Source organism: Rattus norvegicus, chromosome 9, assembly GCF_021556685.1.
Source record: "Rattus norvegicus strain SHRSP/BbbUtx chromosome 9, alternate assembly SHRSP_T2T, whole genome shotgun sequence".
NCBI classification, from domain to species: Eukaryota; Metazoa; Chordata; class Mammalia; order Rodentia; family Muridae; genus Rattus; species Rattus norvegicus.
Window position 1 is genome coordinate 101,469,606 of NC_141542.1, and position 23,898 is coordinate 101,493,503.

The following is a 23,898-nucleotide window of genomic DNA, read 5'->3' on the forward strand; positions in this document are numbered from 1 at the left end:
TTAATCTGAGAACTCAGAAGGCAGAGGTAGATGACTATTTGAGTTCAAGGCCAGCCTGGTGTACAGAGCAAGTTCTACACAACAGCCGAGGTTATGGAGATACACTCTGTCTCAAAAACCCAAAAGCAAAACAAATAATCGTGTGTCCGTGTATGAATTCTTAAGACCCACAAATGCGAGCAAGCACACGTTCGTCTTTGTCGCTTAACTTGATCTCCCTGTTGTATCCGATTTTCCTGCAAATGGCATAATTTTGATTTTCTTTTTTTATGGCTGAAAGAACTTCCACTGTAAGTCTATAAGTCGATTTCTTCACTTGCTCCTCTGCTGGCCCCTGGGGTGGGTCCACAGCTTGTCAGAATTGCCACCACAAACATTGATGAGCTTGCCCTTCTGCACTCTGTATGCTGAGTGACAAGTCAGGTTTCTTGATTGGTGATGAAACCAGTTCCACACCTTAAGATCATGGCCAGCACTGGTCAGTTTCCACAGCACAGTGGGTTGTTGCTAACTCCTGTCCTCCCATTAGTTAGTTAGGCCCAGAGCTTCATGGGCCTTCATGTACTGACCATTCTTGAGGAAATAAAGTGCATGAGCCACATGATATTTAGCATATTTCTTCTTAGCCACATAGAAAGCCACGGAACCCTACAGACCTCGGTGTAGGGGTCTAAATAGAATAACCTGTATTCTAATTCCCAAAGTCCTGTGTGACTTGAGCTTGTCATTTGTTCTTTTCTAACTCAGCTTGCTTATCTGTGAAGATGTGACACAGGCTTTCAGGTGAATTAAGCTGAGTGCCCGCCTGAACCACTGTTGTTCTGAAAGACTGCACTCTAAAGTAACTGTGGGATGCCCCCCCTCCATCCAGGCCCCACTGTATCCTTGATGGATCCCTTTAACTGCCTGGAAAGGTGGGAGACACTGCTGTGGAAATGTATTGTAAGGCCTTCATTGTCTGGTTCAATGGAATTAGATCCCACAGACTCTGGGGTCTGTGCTCTGATGCCAGGAAATGAGGGTGAATTTGGAAGGCTGGGAGGTTGAAGAGATTTTGACAAACTACAGGAAAATGTGACATACCTTATATTTATTATATTTATTCAGGCTGTTAGGCAGGCAGTCACCAGCAGGCATACTGCCATAGGCTGGCACAGGTGCAGGCAGGCCGAGGAGGTGGGCACTCAGGCCTGCAGATAGACACATAGGTAAGCCAGCAAATGGGATGGTTCCAGCCCCTGACCTCAAGGCCATATTTATACAGAACCACACAAAAGTGGCACACTGCAAGAACTATCACATGACATCACTGTTTACTTTGTGGTCTCCAGACATTTTGTGTCAGTTTGTGCTAACTCATTGTCCCTATTCCCTTCCAATAAGTCCAGTGTCAGCCATGTTTTAGTTGGTTTATATCAGATATCCAGATATCCATATCAAAACCATGTTGTCTAAATATGGCTTCCTATTTTCAATTCATATACTCCTTGAAGGGTATGCAGGGTTCCTCTAGCATCTACAGAATCATCTACAGCAGTGGTTCTCAACCTGTAGTTCACAACCCCTTTGGGGGTTCAATGAGGCTTTTACATGTGACCCCTAAGACCACCACTATCAGATATTTATGTTGTGATTCATAACAGTAGCAAAATTACAGCTATGGAGTAGCCACAAAAACGATTTTATGGTTGGGGGTCACTACAACATGAGGAACTGTATTAAAGGGTTATAGCATTGCGAAGGTTGAGGAACACTGCCCTAGAGCTTCTACCTGAGCCCCAGGCAAGCACAGAGAAGGAGAAAGACAGCAAATCAGATCCAAGGACAGAGATGACCCTCCCTCATTGGGTGCCTTCCCCATACCATTCTTCTACCGTAAATGCATCGGATGAGACAGTAGAACAAAGTTTGAGTGCTATGTTTCTCATCTACAAAACTCTTAAATTCTAATATAATGAGAATTATCTCTTCAAAATATTTTTTGGAGAAAGTCATCATGCAGTGGCTGCTGTAGCCAATAAGTCTGGGAGCTGGAATTCTTTTCCACAAGGTCCTGGCTACTGCATAGGAGCCCAGAGATCATGTGTGCTCTGTTATATATAAAATGTAACTAATTCATGTGAAGACCTAATGCATTTTTACTTGCACCAGAAAGATACCAAAGTGGGCAGAGGGAAGGCCCTGAACCGTTCGAGAATAAAGTGAAACGTGTCCCTGCAGGTCCGAGAATTCACAAAGATGTAAATGCGGATTTTAGCAGTAATGAGCTTCTGGTGACATGTGGCAAAGTTGTGGGGACTCTGTATAAGGAGAAATTAAATCAAGGTGAGTTTCAAATCTTCAGTACCCTTCAAAGGCACAGTGTAGGGGACAGGCACCTGTGTTGAGGGTGTCTCATCCCAGGTCTAAGTTTGTGGGACTCGAGATAGAGGCAATATCATGCCCATTAATGAGGTGAGAGGTTGTGAGACCAAGCTAATGAGAAGAAGAGAGCATGAGTTGGGCTGTGGTGGCACAGGCCTTTAATCCCAGCACTTGAGAGACAGAGACAGGCAGATCTCTGAGTTCAAGGCTAGCCTGATCTATAGATCAAATTCCAGGACAGCCAGGGGTTGGGGGAAGAAGAGGGATGGGGAGAGGGAGAGGTGGGCATGAGAGACCAAGTTCAGAGGAACCAGAGTTTTTGACATTGACATTAATCTCCTAGTGGAGACTGCCTGAGCCTAGTACCAGGGCTTCTAACAGCCATGCATTATGAAGGCACCTCTCTCCATAGATTTCCATGAGGGACATGGGCACTCCTTGTAACAGTTTCAGCATAGCGAGATGACATTTGCAGATGCCAGTCAAGGGCTGACTGTGCCAGATGGTGGTTTCTCAGGAGAGTCTTGGGCTTGCTGTATCTATCCTTTTCTGCATCACATGTTTTCCCTACTTTTTTATTTCCTCTTGCTTGAGGTACTGGAATTAGACCCAGGACTTTGTGCATATTAGGCAAATATTCTGTCATGAGCTCTACCCCAAGTTGCACTTTTGAATATTTAAATATAAATCCACAGCCTCTCAGGTTACTTCCCCTTCCCCTTGTGAAAAAGGCCCAGAAGATGCCCATCTAGTGCCTCATAGCAGAATGAAAACTTCCACAGCTGGGCAGAAAATATACATGCCTGAGATTCAGCATCAACCTTTTAGGGTCTGTTACCTGTGTATCTGTCAAACTTTAAGTACAAAAGGGGGTGAGAATTTTTGAATTGGAAGAAAGATGCACTCAGTCTTCAGGCTTACCAGTGTATTAGCCCTGTGTTCTTGGCTCTATTGAAATATTCAAGTCAGGCTACTCTATTTACCTTACAGACCTAGGGGCTAACAGGCCAAGATCATGCAGCCTATTGTGTAGCTTTTGGTAAAAGAATGCTGGTAGGTGGCTTCATGACAGGAACATATGTAGGAGGAAGAGACTACATCGTAAGACAGGAAGCCAGCGATTGGGGGACCCCATGAGGGTTATCACGATCCCTCCTGAGGACAGCACCCTCCATGATCGAGTGTCACCTCATATATCACCAAGTCAAGGACCAGGGTTTCAATATGAGAACCCTGGGGAGAGGCACTCATAGCTAAACCCCAAGCCAGTTGCTCTGTCATCTACATCGGGTTCTCTAACCCTGTACTTCCTTTCTCATGAAATGAGAATAAATTTTTTCTCACCATACTGCTATGAGAAAAAAATAGGTCAAAAAAAAAAAAAAACCTGCGAAAATTATCATTGTTAAGTTACAGAACTACTACTGGTCTACCTTCCATCATAACTGACCTTTCTCCCACAGCACAGTTCTTTCTTTAAGATTTATTTTTGTTTTATGAGCATGGGCATTTATGAGCATGCATAGGGGTCTGTGCAGTATGATTGTGCCTGGATCCCATGGAGACTAAAAGAGGGCATCAGAACTGGAGTTGCTGGTGCTTATAAACCACCTTGTAGGCTCTCAGACCTGAACCTGGGACTCCTGCAAGAGCAGCAAGCAATTTTAATAGATACTTTCCCTACAGTTCTACTGCCTGTTTGTAATCTAGCTACCCTCTCTAGATAATATTTCCCAAACCACTTGTAACATCAAATAGCCATGTGTCAAAAGTATGAGAATATTTTAAAGCCACCTCTCATGAACTGGAAGATCAGTGTTGTTGAAGTAGGAAGGACTGGCTGTGGCACTAGCTTCCTCATGGGTGGATTCAGAAGAGCCTAGTAGGAAACTGTGTCTGCACTCACTTTTTTTTAAAGTATATATATTAAATGGTTGTGAGCCACCATGTAGTTGCTGGGACTTGAACTCAGGACCTCTGGAAGAGCAGTGCTCTTAACCACTGAGCCATCTCTCCAGCCCTGCAATCACTTATCTAAAATGCAAGTTGGCCCTACCCTGGAGCACAGTAAAAGGGAGAGAACAAATCCTGCTCAAGTCTCAGGGACATTCCTTTACTACTTCTTTCTTTTAATATTACAGTAGAATGCTCAGGCTATGTTAAGGGATAGGGAGACAACTTCGTGATTAATAGCACTGGCTGCTCTTCCAGAGGACTCAGGTCCGATTCCCAGCAACCACTGGGTTGCTCAGAACTCCAGTTCCAGGAGAAACAATGCCCTTTTCTAGTCTCTGTAGGCAGAAAGCCTGCATGCTGTGCACAGACACACTTGCAGGCAAAACACCGGTACTCATAAAATAAATGAATTCTTTTTAGAAAAAGTTCAAAGGGCAATGTCCGCTATTCTCTGTCCTTGCCTATCAAGTTGATGTGTGGCCCCTGATGACTGACAGGAAAATGTAAACCTTCCTGACTGAGCCTGAGCCCCAGATCTAGCATGATGATAGGTAGGCCAAGAGCAGGTGTTTTCATAGCTAGCAGCTCAGTTCGTTCTGGTCTTACAGGCATCCATGTGAAGAGCATACAGAGTACGGAAGGAAAGTGGTTCACTCCCCTGGAATTTGAAATTGAAGGAGGCTACGAGAAATGCAAGAACTGGAGGCAAAGCATCCGCTGCAGCGGGTGGCCCCTGAAAGAACTGATAAAGGTATTCTGCTGGCAGAGAGCGCGTGTGGCTCCTGGGACCATGGTAGATTACAAGTCTCTTCTATGTGACAGGCAGTTTCCGGATACTCCAAGAGAAGGGCAACAGATTCGAGGCTCTCTCAGTTTGACTGGTAGCTTCAATGAAAGATTTCACTGGTACCAGATGTTAGCAGAATTTCTGTGTCTATCATGACTCTTCTTAGCCAGGTTCCACGGCATGCGATTCAGGTGTTGCCTTGGCTGACTTCTATGACAGCTTAATCCTCTTAAATGAATTAACTTGTATCCTTTGGATGGTAGAACAGACTGTATGGGGCCTTTACCATTAACTGGTTGTATAAAATTTGGCAGCTTGGATTTAATTTAAATCCAAGAGGGGATGTCTTTAAACTTGGAATGTCAGGGATGCAAGAAAATATAATTACATATCTGAGAATAATTCACCCATGTAGACATCTGAGTTACAGAATGACCCAGTGGGATTTCTTCTAGTAAGTCATCTCGCACTTATTCTTGAAAAGGAATAGCTGGATTTGGTGACTCACACCTGTTTGCCCAGACTCTGCAGTGAGCCTAGGTCACAGAGTTAGAACCTCAACTCCCTCTACACCAAAAGAAAAGTAAATAAAAGGTAATTTAAAGATTGCATTTTCAAAATAAGCTCTCTGCCCTTCGTTCATACCAATGCTGTGAACTGGGGGAAATCAGGAGGTTCTCTTGGTAACTTAACCTAAATAGTTCGACTCAGGGTACACGGCTCTTCCTGTTAGACATCTCAGGTGGCCTTTCCCTGTGTCACACTCACAATAAAAGAAAAGGGATTGTTCATTGAATATTGACTGAGCTGCATCTAAAGCCATGTATGTGGTTGCAGGTGTGAGCTCCTGGCCAGAGCAAGGCTGCACCTTCATACCCTACCTGCCGTTAGTGCTGTGAGGAGAGGTGCCAGCAAGAAGTGATGCTATAGGGAAGTTGGGTCATAAAGGAGGATAGTTCTGACAAAGTATAGAATGGGGCTTTCTGCATGAGGGAAGAAGAGCGTGAATATAAACCTTCAGTGTATCAGGAAGCTGGGAGTGATCACCTGGCATCTTCTAAGCTCGCTGTGAAGATTATCAGCACGCGTGCGTGCACACACACACACACACCAAAAAAAGGTCTAAAGGTTTCCCTGACCAGGGAATTACCTTGTATTCAACAACAGGACATCCAGATGGCAACATCTAGAGGGCAGTTAGAAATAACTACCTCAAGAAATAAAAAACAGGGCTAGAGAGATGGCTCAGTGGTTAAGAGCACTGACTGCTCTTCCAGAGGTCCCGAGTTCAATTCCCAGCAACCACATGGTGGCTCACAACCATCTGTAATGAGATCCGATGCCCTCTTCTGGTGTGTCTGAAGATAGCTACAGTGTACTTATATATAATAAGTAAATAAATCTAGAGAGAGAGAGAGAGAGAGAGAGAGAGAGAGAGAGAGAGAGAGGAGGTAATAAAAAACTAGGACCTGCCCCATCATTAATCTAATCTCTCTGTCTTTCAGAGAGGAGAACTACAAGACCCACCAAGGAAGACAGAAATGGTAATTCTATCCTGCAGACTCCTGCCATGACGTTTGAGGCTATTGTCTACAAATGGTTGGTTTTCCATCCCCATGTGACCCTGTGAATTTTAAATTGGCCGACTTGGATTTGACCGGATTTGGATTCGTCCCTTGGTGTTCATCTAGTTGTTTTACCCCGATTTGCTTCTTTGAGCATCAAATCATTTGAGGTAGAGACAGGAGCTGAACTTGGGAGCCATCCCACGAGTGATCGCTTTTGTCTTTCAGAAGGAAACACCACCAAACTCACAACAAAGAAAGAGAAAGAGAAAGGTAAATGCCCTGTGTGTGACCTTCCGCCATGGTGTCTAAGGCCAACGCCTACAAGCTGTTAGTTATCCTTCTCTGTCCTGTTTATTACACTCACCAACTGTGATAAAAGTGGACTTTATAACCTGGTATCATTGTGGTTGATATTTTTTAAGAAAAAATTATACAGTGTAAAAGGCCAGGACTCTAATGTTAAAACATTTGAGACTGAGATGGGAACAACCCTTAAAAATTGCAGAAGAACGGACTGGAAATATGGCTCAAAAAGTAAAAGTGCTGGCTTGCCAAACCTGATGACCCGAGTTCAACCCCCAGGAACTATAGGATAGAAAGAGAAAACTGACTCCCAAAATGTGTCCTTTGCTCTGCACCTGAGGGTCACAGGAGTAACCACGCATCTTCGTTAAACGTGATTTTTAAAAACTTAGGGGCTGGGAAGATGGCTCAGTGGTTAAGAGCACTGACTGCGGGGGTTGGGGATTTAGCTCAGTGGTAGAGCACTTGCCTAGCAAGCGCAAGGCCCTGGGTTCGGTCCCCAGCTCCGAAAAAAAGAAAAAAAAAAAAAAAGAGCACCAGCTGCGCTTTCAGAAGACGCAAGTTTGTTCTCGGCTTTCACAACCATCTATATCTCCAGTCCTAGGGCCCCGCTCCCTCTTCTGATGTACAGCCACACTTTCCTTGTTTCTCTGCTGGGGCAGGAGCCTCTGCTCTCTGTCTCTGGCTAACTCACTGGATGGCTAGAGCAGATGCTGAGTCTGCTGGTCCGAGGGCCACAACTTCAGATGCAGAGATCTAACCTAACGGCTGTGCATTAGAACCCCTCAGGCTATTCGAGCATCCAGTCCAGTGGATTGAAATTGCTGGTGATGGGATTTGAGGCACATGTTTTTCCTCTTCTGTGTGACGGCTCAAACCTAGGGCCTCGCTTGTGTTAGGCTGAGCATTCTACCATGGAACTGCCCTCTCAGGCCTTGAATTTATTTCTCATTCCACAAGTGGTTTTAGTCTGTAACATGTTGAAGACTACTAGAAGTAAGAGAACAAATTTCTTGGTTAAAGGGGGGAATAGGGGTGGGAAAATGGCTCAGTGGTTAAGAGCACTTGATGCCCTTCCAAGGACCTGGGTTCGAAACCTAGCACCCACATGGTGGCTCACAACCATCTGTGATTCTAATATCAAGGAATCCAATTTCTTCTGTTTTCTGAGGGCCCCAGGCACACAGGTGGTGTACAGACACACATGCAAGCAGACATCTGTACAAAGAGAGTTAAAATAAAAAAAAAATTAAAGTGGTAAAGTGTTTGCCTACTGGTAGAGTACTTGTCTAGCATATACCAGGTGCCCTGGGTTCGAACCCCAGCACCATGGAGGGATGGCCACTAAAAGGGGCTGGGGGTGCATATGGATGTACCACAATGGTACAGTGATTGCCAAGGCCTGGATGTCTTGCCCACATTAAAAAGGCAAACCTCAGACTTCCAAAGGACTCTAGACAATGGAACCTCATGTGGATTTGTCTGGGTATTAATCGGACGGTGAATCAGAAACCTTGACCAAATGACCATGAAAACAAACATTCAGCAAACATAGTCTCGAGACTTTCCATTATAAAAAGCAAGGGCTATTCCAAGATAGGAGATACATGCCCCTAAAGATGTCCCTCATGGGCCATTCAATGTTCCTATTGAAAGGCCAGATTCGTTTTTCTGCAGCCTAGAATTTGCATTTCATGTACAGTTCTTGTGTCACAGTAAATCTCTGGATGAAGAAAACACAAATTATGATTTTATCCACTTCACCTCTGAATTGTTAGATGTTTTTCTTGGACCCCATCCAGGGTTTTCGCACCAATTCATTCTCTCTCTCTCTCTCTCTCTCTCTCTCTCTCTCTCTCTCTCTCTCTCTCTCTCTGACACAGATATATAGGCCAGATCAGACCACATTAAAAGCAGATCAGTGCAGGTTTATTAGATACTGGTCCCAGGCAGGCTCATCAGTCCCCATGAACAGGGCTGAGGAAGTCATGTGCCCAGGGTAAGGCAAGGAGGTGGGAATAGAGCTTTAGGCAAGGGGTGATAACGTGTCAGCTATAAGCTGGTTTGTGCCCAAGTATGGTCAAAAGATGAGCACTTAGGCAGGCATTGGGGTGAGTGGCAGCATCGGAGAGGAGGTTGTAACAGCTGCTGAAAATGCAGAACTGGATTCTTGGTGCTCACTAGGGAGGGCAGGGTTGGGGAAAGAGGGCAGCTTGTGCAGCGGTGAGCAGAGATTCTAGAAAAGCATAAGGGGTTCTACACCCCAATCACGACAGCAGGCCACACACAAGCACAAGAGTGAGGTGAGACTTAGAATTCTGAATAAGCCAGAATATAGATCTGAAAGTCTAGGGAGGGGGGTGGTCATGGGAGGAGCTATGAACACTGAGGCATCTGAAATGAGTCAAGGGTGCAGGACAGAACCCAAGGCATGAGCAGTGGAGGGCTGGGTGTCTGAGGCACTGGGCTGTTAGAGGCTGGAGAACCGTTGTAAAAGAGGAACAGATTCAGTGTCGAAGAATAATACAGAGTCCCTAGAGAACAGGGTGTGAGTGCTGCAGGCCCAAACCAAGCCAGAATATAGATCTGAAAGTCTAGGGAGGGGTGGTCATGGGAGGAGCTATGAACACTGAGGCATCTGAAATGAGTCAAGGGTGCAGGACAGAACCCAAGGAATCGCCACGTTCTAATAGCATAGGCAGATCTTCAGCCCTGGGTGGTTCCCCTGGTCACATGCCTTGAGCCTTAGAAATGTGACCTTGGAAGCTGAGCCAAGGCAATCAGAACCCAAGCTGGCCCTGGCTATGTGAGCCGTCTCTCAAAAAAATGATGATGATGGTGATGATGATGATGATGATGATGAAACTAGTTGGCTAATGGATTAAGCCAGAGACAACATTTTATTTTTGGAGTCAGGCTTTGCTGAATAATAATTCTATCAAGCTATCTTTAATTCAACTTTCTTGCAACTGTTGTAATAACAGTTTTTCTCTAATTTGGCAGAATTTGCTGTCCTCACAATATAAACTTGTCTGACATAGCCCAACAACTCCATGACCTTTATTTCATATCAGAACGTCTTCTTCTAAAATCTCTGCTCAACAATACTTCTTAGAATTTTGAGGAGATGGGCTGGAGAGAGAGATCAGTAGTTTAGAGCACTGGCTGCTCTTCCAGGGGGCCCAGGTTTGATTTCAATAACATGGCACATGGCAGCTTATAATCTCCTGCAAATCCAAGTCCAGGGGCTCTGATTCTCCCTCTGGCCTTTGCAGGTTGTGTGTGTGTGTGTGTGTGTGTGTGTGTGTGTGTGTGTGTGTGTAATGTATATGTTATATAATGTGTTTGTGAATGTGTATATGTGTGTTTGTATGTATGTGTGTGCCTGTGTGTTAGTATATATTACATATATACATAATAGATAATATATGTGTGTTAATACACAGGCATAAACACAAATAAATATTTGAAATATACTTTGGAATGGAGAGATTTCTAAGCCACCTTGGTATAGGCAAAGGCCATTTGTTCTAGAATTCTGAAGTTACACTGATCTTGAAGTTGTCTACAACATTTCTTCTCGTAGCTGAAAAATCTAAAAGCATGTAAAGTGTGCGGCCAACGACGGAGAGTGCGCCCTTGTGCTACTTGTAGAAAATGCTACCATAAGAATTGCCACATCCCACCTGTGGAAGTTCAGAGGTTAGTAAGATGGGGTTGGGGATTTAGCTCAGTGGTAGAGCGCTTGCCTAGCAAACGCAAGGCCCTGGGTTCGGTCCCCAGCTCCGAAAAAAAAAAAAGAGGTTAGTAAGACAGCCCTGTCTTCAGCCTTTCCATCTCAAAGCACACTTTACACACACACACACACACACACACACACACACACACACACACACACACACAGAGAGAGAGAGAGAGAGAGAGAGAGAGAGAGAGAGAGAGAGAGAGAGAGTTGCTGGCTGTCTCCCATTGGATATATCTTGATAAAAAGGGAACTGATGGAAACAAAGACCTTACACATGGTTACCTATAAGAAGCATCGCACTGGGGTTGGGGATTTAGCTCAGTGGTAGAGCACTTGCCTAAGCAAGCACAAGGCCCTGGGTTTGGTCCTCAGCTCTGGGGGGTTGGGGGGGGAGAAGCATCGCTCCATCTTTCTGCTGTACTCCATTGGGATAATAACACCACAGAGCAGTTGTTGGTCTGAACCATATATTCTCCATCCCCACTATGGAATTCCAAAGTTGACAAAGCTGGGCTGTATCAAGCCTTCAGAAGTCCACCCTAGCATTCTATCGAACTAGTTAATGCTGGGTTCCAGAGCACATCATGAGAACTGTGAATTTTGAGTGTCAGCACCCCACTCCAACCTAAGCACTTCTTTGCTATACATGTGTCTCTGGACAGAGACGGTGTGTGAGATTCAAAGAGGTGGACAGGGGATTTGATGGGTTCTGTGGGTGGTGTGGACAGAACTACTGTGACCCAGAAACTGGTCTCTACTGGAAATCCTCTAACAAAGCATTGCCCTCTGGAGTCATAAGACCACCCACCAGTTCCCAGAACACCATCTCAGAGAGTTATTGGAAACATCTTCTTATGACTAGTTAGACAAGCTACCTAGGCACAAAATGAATCAGTTCTTTTACTCTGCCCACATGCAGCTCCCAACACCCCACCAAGGGCATTTTGTAATGGGCACCTTGATAAAATCCTGGATGGACCAAGAGAGACCAGTCTTGTTAAGGTGGATCATTGAAATGAATGCAACTTGGGCTATCTTAGTCAAGGTTTTTATCACTGCGATAAAAATTTACTACAACCCAAATAAACTTGGGAAGGAAAGACTATTTCATCTAACAGTATGTAATCCACCATCCAGAACGAAGTCAGGGTGGGAACCTGGAGGAGGAGCTGATGCAGAGGCCATGGAGGAGTGCTGCATACTGGCTTGTGCCTCATGGCTTGCTCAGCCAGTGATTTTCTTATGGTACCCAGGACCACCTGCGCAGGGGTGGCACAGCCCACAGTGAGCTGGTTCTCCCATATCAACCATCAACCAAGAAAATGCACCACAGGCTCTCCCACTGGCCAATCTGGTTAAGGCATTTCCCTCAACTGAGGTTTCCTCTTCCAAAACGACTCAAGTTGACATAAAATTAGCAGGCACATGGGGTAAAGTGGGAAACAGTTGACACCGTGAGCAAATCTTCCCACTGTTTCCATAAAAGTTTCTGGCCACGGACCTTACAATGCTATAGGTGAAAAGCTATAGGTGAAAAGACACCTATAGCTTGTGCTCTACTCACTCAGCAAGACTGAGAAGCAAGATCTGCTTTCTGGGTTTGCTGACTGTAAGTCTGATTGGCCCATTAAGGTTCAAGACTCCTTATTCAAGGCACTGAATTCAGTTAGGACCAAACATGGCTTGTTGTCAAACTCCCAATGCTCTTGGACGGAAAAGTCAAGTTTTGAGGTCAATGGAAATCCATCACTTCCTTGGGAAACCACTTCATTCAACATACTCACTTTTAATGAAGTGAGTTATCCTAGCACTTTGAGCCTACGTGGAGCTCCAATATAGGGTCCTCCAAGAACAAAGTTAAACACAAGGTAGAAACCACTCGTTATTGTTGAACAGAGGGCTTTATCAGCCACAGGAGGGGGGCTGGTTCACAGACTCTGTCTGCCCTTGCTCACTTTATACCTGACCTCTCAGTGGCCCGTGGCATTGTGCCTTCTGCAAGACAAGGAATCAATTAAGGTGCCAAGAAAACCAAGCATGTCATAAGGAATCTGAGGTCTTGAAGAGGAAGATGTCACCCGAGGAACAGCTGGTGAGTCAATGCGAAGTTGAAGGTCCCCTTTTTGGTTGGCAGAGGAACATGGTCTCACAGATGGTGAGCAGAACCCCAAGGTAAATGGTGATGTGCTTTGATCGTGTGGCCCAATGCTAGACTTTGAACTCCACGGAGTAGCTGCATTTCATGTTTGTCTCAAAGAGGTCAAAGGTCTTGGAGTCTCCTTGCATCTTGGAATTTAAACATGCCTTTTCTCTCTAAGTTACCGTCCACTTAGAACCACCTTTCATCTTCTGCAGAAATGTGAGCTGCTTCTATTGACTATCTATTGCTGTCCAAAAAGTGGCTTTTTTATCCGAAAACCAAAGAAAGTGAGTAAAACAACAGAACTGCAACCTTGTGATCTTATCCCCATACACGTGGGCTTTCTCTTTCCCGGGTGGATGGGTATATTTGTGTAGGTAGCCATACATAGTTAATTACCATAGTCTGGAGACAGTATATACAGTACTATTTGTATATAGACTATAATTTGTTTCTTATGGTTCTAGAGACGGGAGATCTGAGGCCGAGGTGCCAATATGACTGGGTTCTGGTTAAGGTCTCCTACTTCTTGGCTGTCTGGTTATTGTTTTGTTTTGTTTTGTTTTGGAGACAGAGTCTCACTGTGTAGCTCTGGCTGACCTGGAACTCTGTAACCAGGCTGGCTTCAGTCTCTCAGAGACTCATCTGCCTCTGCTTCCCAAGTGCTGGAATTATAGGTGTGCACCAGCATGACTGGCTAGAGGTCTTCTTCTGGGATGCAGAGGGTCACTTCTGACTGCTCTCTCACGTGGTGAAAAAGAGGGAGCATGCTCCATGGATTCTCAATGAGGGCACTAATCCCACTCACAGGGAACCGCACCTCCATAACTTAATGACCTCACAAAGGCAGTTAGTGCACCAGGGGTTAGGATTGGAGTGGCAATGCAAACATTCAAAGTCCATCACCATGGGAGTGTGTGGAAGGCCAACTCGGGACTATGCTGACAGCCCTGCCTTCTCTGCTTTCCTCAACAGAGGAAAGAGGACTTTCCAGACCTCCAGGAGCACATGTGGTTAAACAAAATCAAGCATAGGCTGAATAAGAAGGCATACCATTCGGTACAACACTTTGTTGGGGACATGCGTCTCATCTTTCAGAACCACAGCAAATTTTATAAAGTAAGCGCCTCTGCTTTGCTTCCTCTTGGCTTTGAGTCGAGTCTCTCTCTCTCTAAGCAGGTAAATGCTATAATTGCCCTCATGACTGGGCAAGCCTGTACAAGTCAAATTTGAGGGAGGACGCTAGAAGACCCCTGATGCAGGTGGGGAAAGCCCCAGTGGCTCACAGAAGACCTCTGAAGGCTCCACTTCCAGACAGGTGCTTTTTCACCCGTGGACAACAACAGGCTACAGAGCTGTTTGTCACCGTCAAGAGAACAGCAGTGTGTTTTAAAGACAGCTAGCATTTCCCATCTCTGAAGGGAGAAAATCAGATTTCTCAAATCGCAAAACCTCACATTCTGAATCCCTACTGTTGTAGCACAAACTTCATGCTAAACAGAGCTAGAGAGATGGCTCAGCAGTTAAGAGCACTTACTGCTCTTGGAAAGGTCGGGAGATCCCAATACCCGCATCATCACATGGCTCACCTGTCACTCCAACTCCAGGGAACTCAGCCTGTTCTTAACCCCTCAAACCCCTCACTCCCACGTTCATACCCAGGCATAAATATACATACTTAAATATAATAAAAATGCCAACGGCAGAGACCTCTGTAAATCCTGTCTCAAACAAACCAACCAACAAGACAAAATATAGCAAAACAACACAAAAATGTATACACACACACACACACCATGGAGTCTGTTTTATGTTGGCCAACTACTTACTCCTGGGCCCACAGCCTATCCTGGGGTGTGGTTGATATACCCAATGACACTCCATTGGAGAGAACTGATTGTCCTCTCCCAGCAAGTCCCAATTAGAAACAGCTTCTTGGTTAGGGACAGGACCTTGAGTCTACTTCTGCTTCTTAGTGCTGGAATTTTGTCTGGTTTGAGTCTCTGTAGGTCTTGAGCATGCTGTCACAATCTGTGTGAGTTCATATGAGTCAGAGCTCTCTTGTGTCCAAAAGGTGCTGTCCTTGGCATCATCCCCCACCTCTGGTTCTTACAGTCTTTCTGCCTCCTCTTCCGCTTAGATCCCTGAGCCTTGAGGGGAGGAGTTTGATGAAGACATCCCATTTAGAGCTGAGCGCTCCAAAGTGTCTCTCCCTCTGGACACTGTCCAGTTGTGGGTCTCTGTGTTAATCCCCACATACTACAAGAAGATATTCTGAAGGTTAAGTGATGTTCAGCCCCTCTGATGTATAACAGTACTAATACTACTGATAATTATAATAATAACAATTAATCTTTTAAAATTGCCATAGAATTAGAAAATTCCCCCAGTCGTTGACTGAGGTGACTTACATGCCCTTAAAACATCTTCTCAAAGCTCTGAGGGGAGACCAAAATGAAGTCTAAGCGAGTGTTAGTGAAATGAAGTACATCCCGGCTAGAACACCAGACAAAGGTCAAGGCAGGCAACTGAGAGGTGGGGTAAGTGGCACAGAGAAATTGTCACATCAAGTCTTTGTCCACCGAGGCATGAAACGGGCATGAAAGCTTAATTTTATTTGGGGTAACGTGAGTCTTGGGTGTAGAAACTATACTCCATCATCTCTGATCAACATAGGAAGGATAATTCCTTTCACCCTATTACTTTTAATTTTGTAGCTAGTTAAAGGCTGTTCTTTGTGCTCCAAATTCAGGATGGGTGTGTGAGATAAGACACAGCTAACTGAATTCACTGTTGTTGAGTTTACTCCCTAACCTTTGTTACTGTTGGGCCTAAAATAAGTAAGTAACATATATTCTGTCAGTTAACCCCGTGGTTTTGTGGCTAGTTTAAGAACCTAATATAGTCTTTTAGTTTATTTTAGCTAAGCAGTAATGAGTCACTTGCTGAAAAGATACATTTGGAAGGGTCTTTGCTATGTAGACCAAGACGGTCTTGAACTCACAGAGATTCACTGCTAGGGCAAAAGGGTGTGCCACCACCACCCTGCTAGCATTTCAGAGTTTTAAGTTACAGATTTAAGAATCTGTCTCTTCTCCAGATTCCATCATTTCTTATCTATCCTAATAAGTCCCCAAAAGATTGTAAGTATAGGGGAAAAGAATCTGATGGTTTTCCTAATTATTTGCCTGCTGTCATATCTCACTTACCACCAACATGGCAGAAGTGGACAGTTTCATACCACAAAAACTTCGTTTTGTGCAAGACATATTAAATATATTGTATAAAATCGCATTCAGCCTAAATATTAAGTATTTATATAAATCAGATGAATTCTGGACTTCAACTTGGGTCCATCCCTGTGGTATCTCATTATGCATATGCAAATATTCCAAAATCTGAAACACAAACCTCTGCCCATCTCAGGCATTCAGAGCAAGGGATGTTTAGCTGCATAATGGTGTTGTGTCTGTCTTCACAAGAAAGAGACGTAATCAAATCATCAGGGAATGTGACTTCATTCTTTAAAAAAAGGATTACACTTACTTTGTAAGGAGAGGATGCATGGCTCAGTGCAGATGCATGTATGGGGTCAGGGAACAACTTATTGGAATCTTTCCACCATGTGGAGGTTCCAGGGATTGAACTCAGGCAGGTCTGGTTGGAGGCAGGTGCCTTTACCCACTGAGCCATCTCGAAGGCCCCACTACCTCCTCTTAACTGGGTTTAACCTTGCCATTCGGAATAGTCTAAGTGAGGTTCTGGGTTATCCAAATGTTACACTGACTGGCTGAGCATAGTAAGTGATGGCTATTACTGATTTTCTATTTCTTTTTCAGAGCAGGTTCAAAAATCTTGGAGTCATAGTGGGAAACAAATTTGAGAAGACTTTCAAAAGCGTTTTTTCAATCGAGGATACAAGCAAACAACTTCAACCGTCTCAGCACACCGTTTTGTTAACCTAGTCCTTTCTGTTCCCTCCACTACCCATCCCTCCAGCAGCCAACAGCATTACACTCAGAGAACCTACCTTTCTTCGTAGACCGCCTGCCACACTCTGTCTCTAACTTTCTATATCGTCCTTCCTGTTTGATCATCTTTCTAAAGAGAACTTAGGGCATACAATGTACATCACTGGTGAACTCTCAGGTGCTGAGCCCACTGAGAGGATGACTCTGGAGACTGCTCCCTCCCCCATTTCAAACCCAAGTCTCATAAAATGCCCTCCGAGGTATCTTGTCTAGGGGTGGCCTTGCCTGTCTAACTCTGACAGGGAGGAGGAACCAGCAAAACCAGTCTAAGAATGAAAATACTATGTCCTTGAAAACAGCTAGAAGGTGACCATTGCTAACAGATATTATTACAATTGTTTATCCTGGGATGTAAAATGAGAAAGAGAAACCAGAAATTCAGCTATAAGAGCTCAGTCATGGAGAGAAAGCTCAACTGGAAACTGTGATGCTGACTGTCGAGTTTCCACAAACAGTTCCTGCTGCCTATTGTGAGCATCCAGTTTGATGATATGCTCGCGCTCTCTCTCTCTCTCTCTCTCTCTCTCTCTCTCTCTCTCTCTCTCTCTCTCTCTCTCTCTCAATATGTAGTCTTTTATCTGGAAGCCCCACAAGAGATTAACTCTTCTCTGACCTGAACTCTACTGGAAACTCCAGCTGACTGTCTCCGCAGGACTTCCTCTGGATTCCAGTCCATTCCCCCTAGATATATGAAGCACATGATTAAAATCATCTTTTGTTGGTTTTTTTTTTCTATTTACTCTTTTACTTTAGCTTGTTATATACTTAATGAACTCGATCACTTGAAACTGAAAGTGGCTAACATTGTCTGCTCTTAGGACTGTGCAGAACAGAATAGAGTGGGTGAGCGATCACAAGATGCTCTTGCTATTTGAAGGTGGTGAGGCCTATAAAAAGTGTGTGTGTGAGGCCAGACAATGGACACCAAGACAGACACCTGGCCTCTGCTCAGACTACTAGAATAAAGGAACAAATGCCTTCTATGTCTAAAACTGCAGTTTACAGGATGAACATGTAAAGATTTTGGCTCTCTGTGCATTTTTTTCTTCTGCATTTTAGCCAGACAGACTCTCACTAAATGCAAAACTTTCTCTAACTCTCAAACTCTGTGAGACCTCAGGAAAAATAAAGTATAAAAATCCAAGCTGTAAGGAGGATTGCCTGAGACTTGTAACAATAACCAAAGGCTTGTTAGTCGGACATCATGTACAGACAGTAAATCTCAGTTTGTTACATCGTGCCATGTATGTAATTTGGATTCAACTCTTGCTTTGAAAGTTATTAAAATTCCTAAAAATACTAATCTGCTTATAGTAGCACGTGTAATGACTGGCTTAAAAAATAAAAATGCACGTTTAATCAAGATCATTACTTGTGCTTTTGCAACTTAGACCTTAATCTCTTGGGAAAGTGAGTCTTAGCAAAGTTAGGATTTAGTTAAAAACTGCTTTGAGGTGGCTAGTTTTATGTCAACTTGATATAAGCTAGAGTTTTATGTGGACAGAGAGAACCTCCGTTGAGAAAATACTAGCACCAGAATAGCCTGTGAGGCATTTATCATCATCACCACCACACCACCACCACCACCACCACCACCATCATCATCATCACCGCCATCATCATCGATGATCAATGTGGGAAACACTCTCATGGGCAGTACCAACCCTGGCCTGGGAGCCCTGGGAGCCAGCAAGAAAGCAGGCTGAGCAAGTCATAGAAGTGAGCCAGTAAGCAGCACTCCTCTGTGGATCTACACCAGTGCTAGCCTCCGGGTTCCTGCCTTGAGTTCCTACCCTGACTTCCCTGAATGAAGAACTACAAGTTGTAAGCTTAAATAGACCCTTTCCTCCCTAAGGGATTTTGCTCAAGGTGTTTATCACAGCAATAGAAACCCTAACCGAGTCATGTTTCCTTTTTGTTCCTTTTTGTTTGCTTGACTAAACTTTCTCTAAATGTTATACAAGATTTAGAATTATGAAGTTGTCCTTCTGCCCCACATCAACGAAGATAGGAAGCTCAGAAAGAACAGCCAATATTTAACCCTCACAGGCCAAGGTCAGCCAGCGACTCACAGACAGGAAACACTAAGTCACCCATCCTCCTGACAGACAGGCTGTGGAGTCTCTGGCAGTTGGATTCTAACCCATGCACATCCCACAGGGAAGAGAACCAATGGAGAGAGACATGTTCCCTTTGTGTGGTGGTTTGAATAGGAGTGCCCACCATAGGCACATGTGTTTGAATGCTTGGCTCATAGGGAGTGGCACTATTAGGAGATGTGGCCTTTTTGGAGGGAGTGTGTCACTGTGGAGGTGGACTGCGAGGTCTTATATATGCTCAGACTACTCCCAGTGATTCAGTCTCCTATTGCCTGCAGATCAGGATAAAGAACTCCCAGCCCCTTCTTCACCATGTCTGCCTGCATGCTGCCCGGCTTCCCACCAGGATGACCGAGAACTAAGCATCTGAAATTGTAAGCCAGACCCAAAGTAAATGTTTCCCTATATAAGAGTTGCTGTGGTCACAATGTCCCTTCACAGCAATAAAACCCGAACTAAGATCCTCTGCTTCCAAAGGAAGGGGCATGGTCAACAGGACCCTGCAGATGGTGTGGCTGATAAAGGAAAGTTAGGGAGTCCCTGGGTCACGCCTGAATCCCCCAGAGGAACACACACAGAGTCGCAACAGACCTCACAAACAAACATATTTAACTTTGGCCACTTACATAGTTTTAAGCACCTGAAAGCAAAGTAAAAAATAATAATAATAAAAAGCTACCATTCACACAGCCAACATTAGCTGGTTTTTAAAAAGACAGTGCATAAGGTTACTAACTGGGTTCACTTGTTCAAGATTTCAGGATTAAACCCTATTTTTCAGAAAGCATTTAAAACAAAACAAAAAACAATGACAGGGGAGCCTGGAACAATAAACCAACTAAGGACATAATCTTTCTCTTCAAAGTGGACCCCAGAGGTCAACCCCGGGTAAGAGCTGGATAGGGGGTTTGCACATCTTTAATCCCAGCACTCAGGAGGCAGAGGCAGGTGGATCTCTTGTGAGCTCAAGGCCAGTCTGGTCTACATGGTGCGTTCCTTATCAAGCAGGGCTATTATTTATTTAGAGAGACTTTATTTCAAAAAATAAATCAATAAAACTTGGACCTACCAGACCAAAAAAAAAAATTTTGAACATTGCTTAACTCTATTGATGGCTATAGCAGGTTTGTTTCTTCCATAATTCATTAAATTATTCCAGATATATCATATTCTAACACTGTTGCTATCTATTCTTTTACCTGGATGACTGCCCTGGAAGAATCCTGCTCTGCCCTGAATTCTGTATGAAACATCCAAATGACTCTCAGTGGGGCTTCTGCAGTCTGTTTCTGCTGGCTCTCTGAGCATTCAATGAGATGACATTTTCTTTACCTATCTTATCTATCTGACCAAGTCAGCTCAGTCAGTCAACAGGGTCTCAGGGGAGGAAGTGAGGATTGAAAAAGAAGAAAAACAGACAAAATCATAACATGACCCCAGCCAGTGCTGAGGCTGAAGCAGCCTTATTTCTCTCCAGCCTGCTTTTATATCATTCTAGGTGCATCCAAAAACCATGGTCAGTTTTTAGATCAAAGACAAAGTAATCAAGTGAAGTAGTAAACAAGGAGGTCACACAAGAGAGTAATCGATTAGAGTAGTAAGCAAAAGGATCACACAAGGTAATAATTAAGGAAAGTAGGAAGCAAAGAGATCACAGAAGGTAGTAAGTCAGCAAAGTAGTAACCAAAGCCCCGTGGTCACTGATTCTAACATTCTTATCTAAGCCTACTTCCTTGTCCAAGCCCAGTGACAAATTCCAAATTCCTAGAAGTGGCACCAAAAACTCTCATCTATTACTTGCTATTTATTCTTTTACTTTGGCTTACTATATACTTAATAAACTCACTCATTCAAACCCAGGGAAAACAAAACTACCTTATTTATTTCTCTCATTCAGTGTATTAGTCAAGGTTCTCTAGAGGAACATAATATATTATATATTGTTAATTATATATTATCTATTAATTAATACAATTATATATTAAGTTATGTTCCTCTAGAGAACCTTGACTAATACACACACACACACACACACACACACACACACACACACACACATAATATACATATATATGAATGGCTTACAGGCTCTGATCCAGTTAGCCCAACTATGGCTCCCTACAAAAAAAAAAGAGCCAAGAATCCAGTAGTTGTTCAGTCCACCAGGATGAACGTGTCAGCTGGTCTTCACTATACACTGAAATCCTGAAGACATAGGATGCCAGTGAAGGAATGGGCTAGCCTCGCCAGTGAAAGCAAGCAAGGGAAGAAAGCAGCAAGTCTTTCTGTGTCCTTTAAATAGGCTGCCAGCAGAAAGCATGACCCAAATCAAAGGTGGATCTTCTCCCCTTAAAAGATCTGGATTAAAGGTCTGTCTCACCTCAAAGAACTGGATTAGAAGTGGGTCTTCCTGGGGATAGAGAGATGGCTAATCAGTTAAGTGCACTGACTGCAATAAGTGGATATTAGCCCAAAAGCTCGGAATACCCAAGATACAATCCACAAACCACATGAAGCTCAAGAAGAAGGACAACCAAAGTACAGATGCTTTAGTCCTTCTTAGAAAGGGGAACAAAAATATTCATAGGAGGGAATATGGAGACAGTTTGGAGCAGAGATTGAAGGAATGGCCATTCAGAGCCTGCCCTACCTGGGGAGCCAGCCCATATACATACAGTCACTAAACCCAGACAATACTGCTGATGCTAAGAAGTGCATGCTAACAGGACCCTGATACAGCTGTCTCCTGAGAGCCTCTGCCAGAGCATGACAAATACAGAGGCGAATGCTCACAGCCAACCATTGAACTGAGAATAGGGTCCCCACTGGAGGAATTAGAGAAAGGACTGAATGACCTGAAGGGGCTTGTAACCCTATAAGAACAATACCAACCAATCAGAGCTCCCAGGGACTAAACCACCACCCAAAGAGTACACATGGACAGATCCATGGCTCTAGCTGTATATGTAGCAGAGGATGGCCTTGTTGGGCACCAATGGGAGAAGCCCTTGGTCCTGCCAAAGCTGGACCCCCCAGTTTAAGGGAATGTCAGGACAAGGAGGCAGGAAAGGGTGGGTGGGTGGGGGAAACACCCTCATAGAAGAAGGGGGAGGGGGATGGGATGGAGGTTTATGGATGGGAAACCAGGAAAGGGAATAACATTTGAAATGTAAATAAAAAAATATCCAAGAAAAAAAAAGAGCACTGACTGCACTTCCAGAAGATTCGGGCTCAATTCCCAGCACCCACATGGCAGCTCACTACTGTGTGTAACTTCAAGATCTAACACCCTCACACAGACATTCATGCAGACAAAAACCACCAAAGCACATAGAATGAATAAGTAAGTAAGTAAGTAAGTAAATAAATAAATAAATAAATAAATAAATAAATAATAAGTCTTCCCCCTTCAAATGATTTAATTAACAAGAACAACAACAAAACATCCCTCACAGGTGTACCTGTGTACATTTAAGTTTTAGATAATTCCAGATGTGGTCGAGAAGACTGCCAAGAACAGCCATCACATCCAGTAATCTGGACAAAAAAACTACAAGTACAAATACCTAGTCTTTCTTTAAAGGGCCATAAAGAAATAGGAGTTAGCACTCTGCAGGAAGCAAGATCATAACTTAGTGACGAAGAGAGTGATCCAATCAACAGCCTACAAAATGACCTGTCAGAGGGGACAAAAGTAACCACCAGGATGCCTGGCTGCTCCCTTGATTGGATGAGTAACGCATGGTTGTTTTCTGTGGGGTTGAAGGGCATACACTGAGGGTGCAGGCCACTCACTGGTCCAGCACCAAGTGTGCTCAGAGAGCGCCCATCTCACCCGATTCTCACTAACCCACATAGTTACTTCTCAGGTTTCCTTAATAATCTCTGCGCATTCCTTATCTGCATGTCCTTGTTTCCCTAGGGAGTGACACAATGAACTCAGACGCCATCAATCACCAGCACCCCCCCCCCCAATCCCCAGCTCTGAGAATTAACCTTACCAAGCACTGAGAAAGCTTCCACTGCTCTCAAAAACTCACATTAAACGTGTAGTAATGAATGATCTATTCCTCTAGACATGTGGTTAGATTTTGAAAGAAACTCTTGGTTTTATTTTATCGTTTTGATTTGGTCTGCGTTGTTTTGAGACAGGATCTCACTAAGATAGGCAAATATAGGGATGGGATAGCAACTAGGGACTCCCCTTGTTGCATTGAGTTACACACGTACAGCTCTTTCCCAACAACTCGCTCAACAACCTGAAACTCACCTACATCAAGATGCACACACGTCTTAACATACTGACTGGTTATGCTGACCTGAGGGTCAGCTTCCAGTGACCTTAACTGGCCACAGCCAACTTCTCTTTGACCCACATGAGAAAGCCCTGGGCAGTGGTTAGATGCTGTGGAAGAGATGTGTGCTCAGGGTCCAATGCTCCATGTAGGGTATCTATCCTACATTACTACTTTGTTTCTTTATGCTGTACGGTTGGTTTTTGCTTCTTTAATTCTTTGAACAACATGCCTGGAAATGCCTGATCCAAACAGACACTCCCAGAAATATCACTTTGTAGCCCAGGCTATCTCGTCCTCTTATATATTCAAAGATGTTATGTGTGAGCTTTATGCAAAGAAATGTGAATAAAGGCCAAACATAATATATATTTTATTATGCTTTAGATAGGCATGGCCATGTGAAAGGAAAAAATAAAATAAAACTTGTAGATACATTTTCTTTTTAACTCTAGCATGAGTATATCAACAAAGTTGAAGAATACCCTGACCTGTCTGTTGTGGGTCAGAGAAACTGTCCACTGGAGAAGGCTGCTGGGGCATGGATTTAAGCTGAGAGAACGTCTTTCTTAGCCAGTCAGGGACTGCACTGTGTGTTCAGGATCTCAGG

The 23,898-nt window shown here is 44.0% G+C and overlaps 1 protein-coding gene and 1 long non-coding RNA gene across 49 annotated transcripts in view; one reads left to right on the forward strand and one right to left on the reverse strand.

Moving 5' to 3' along the window:
- The window catches only part of Sp100 (SP100 nuclear body protein), a 66,755-nt gene extending 48,496 nt beyond the window's left edge, over positions 1–18,259 (forward strand). For 12 of the 48 annotated variants that reach the window (XM_087566817.1, XM_087566823.1, XM_087566824.1 and 9 more), the window contains 9 exons: positions 2,221–2,325; positions 4,929–5,071; positions 6,613–6,651; positions 6,901–6,945; positions 10,565–10,680; positions 12,698–12,815; positions 13,079–13,150; positions 13,839–13,982; positions 16,703–18,257. In XM_087566817.1, coding sequence (XP_087422943.1) covers positions 2,221–2,325; positions 4,929–5,071; positions 6,613–6,651; positions 6,901–6,945; positions 10,565–10,680; positions 12,698–12,815; positions 13,079–13,150; positions 13,839–13,982; positions 16,703–16,828 — 908 coding nt within the window. In that variant the 3' untranslated portion in view covers positions 16,829–18,257. 48 annotated transcript variants of the gene reach the window in all.
- On the reverse strand, positions 2,151–8,202 carry LOC148003817 (uncharacterized). Its single transcript, XR_015629680.1, has 2 exons — positions 6,426–8,202; positions 2,151–4,269 (listed from the first exon to the last, which is right to left on the reverse strand). It is a non-coding gene; the product is annotated as an uncharacterized LOC148003817 (long non-coding RNA).
- Positions 18,260–23,898: the final 5,639 nt, after the last annotated feature.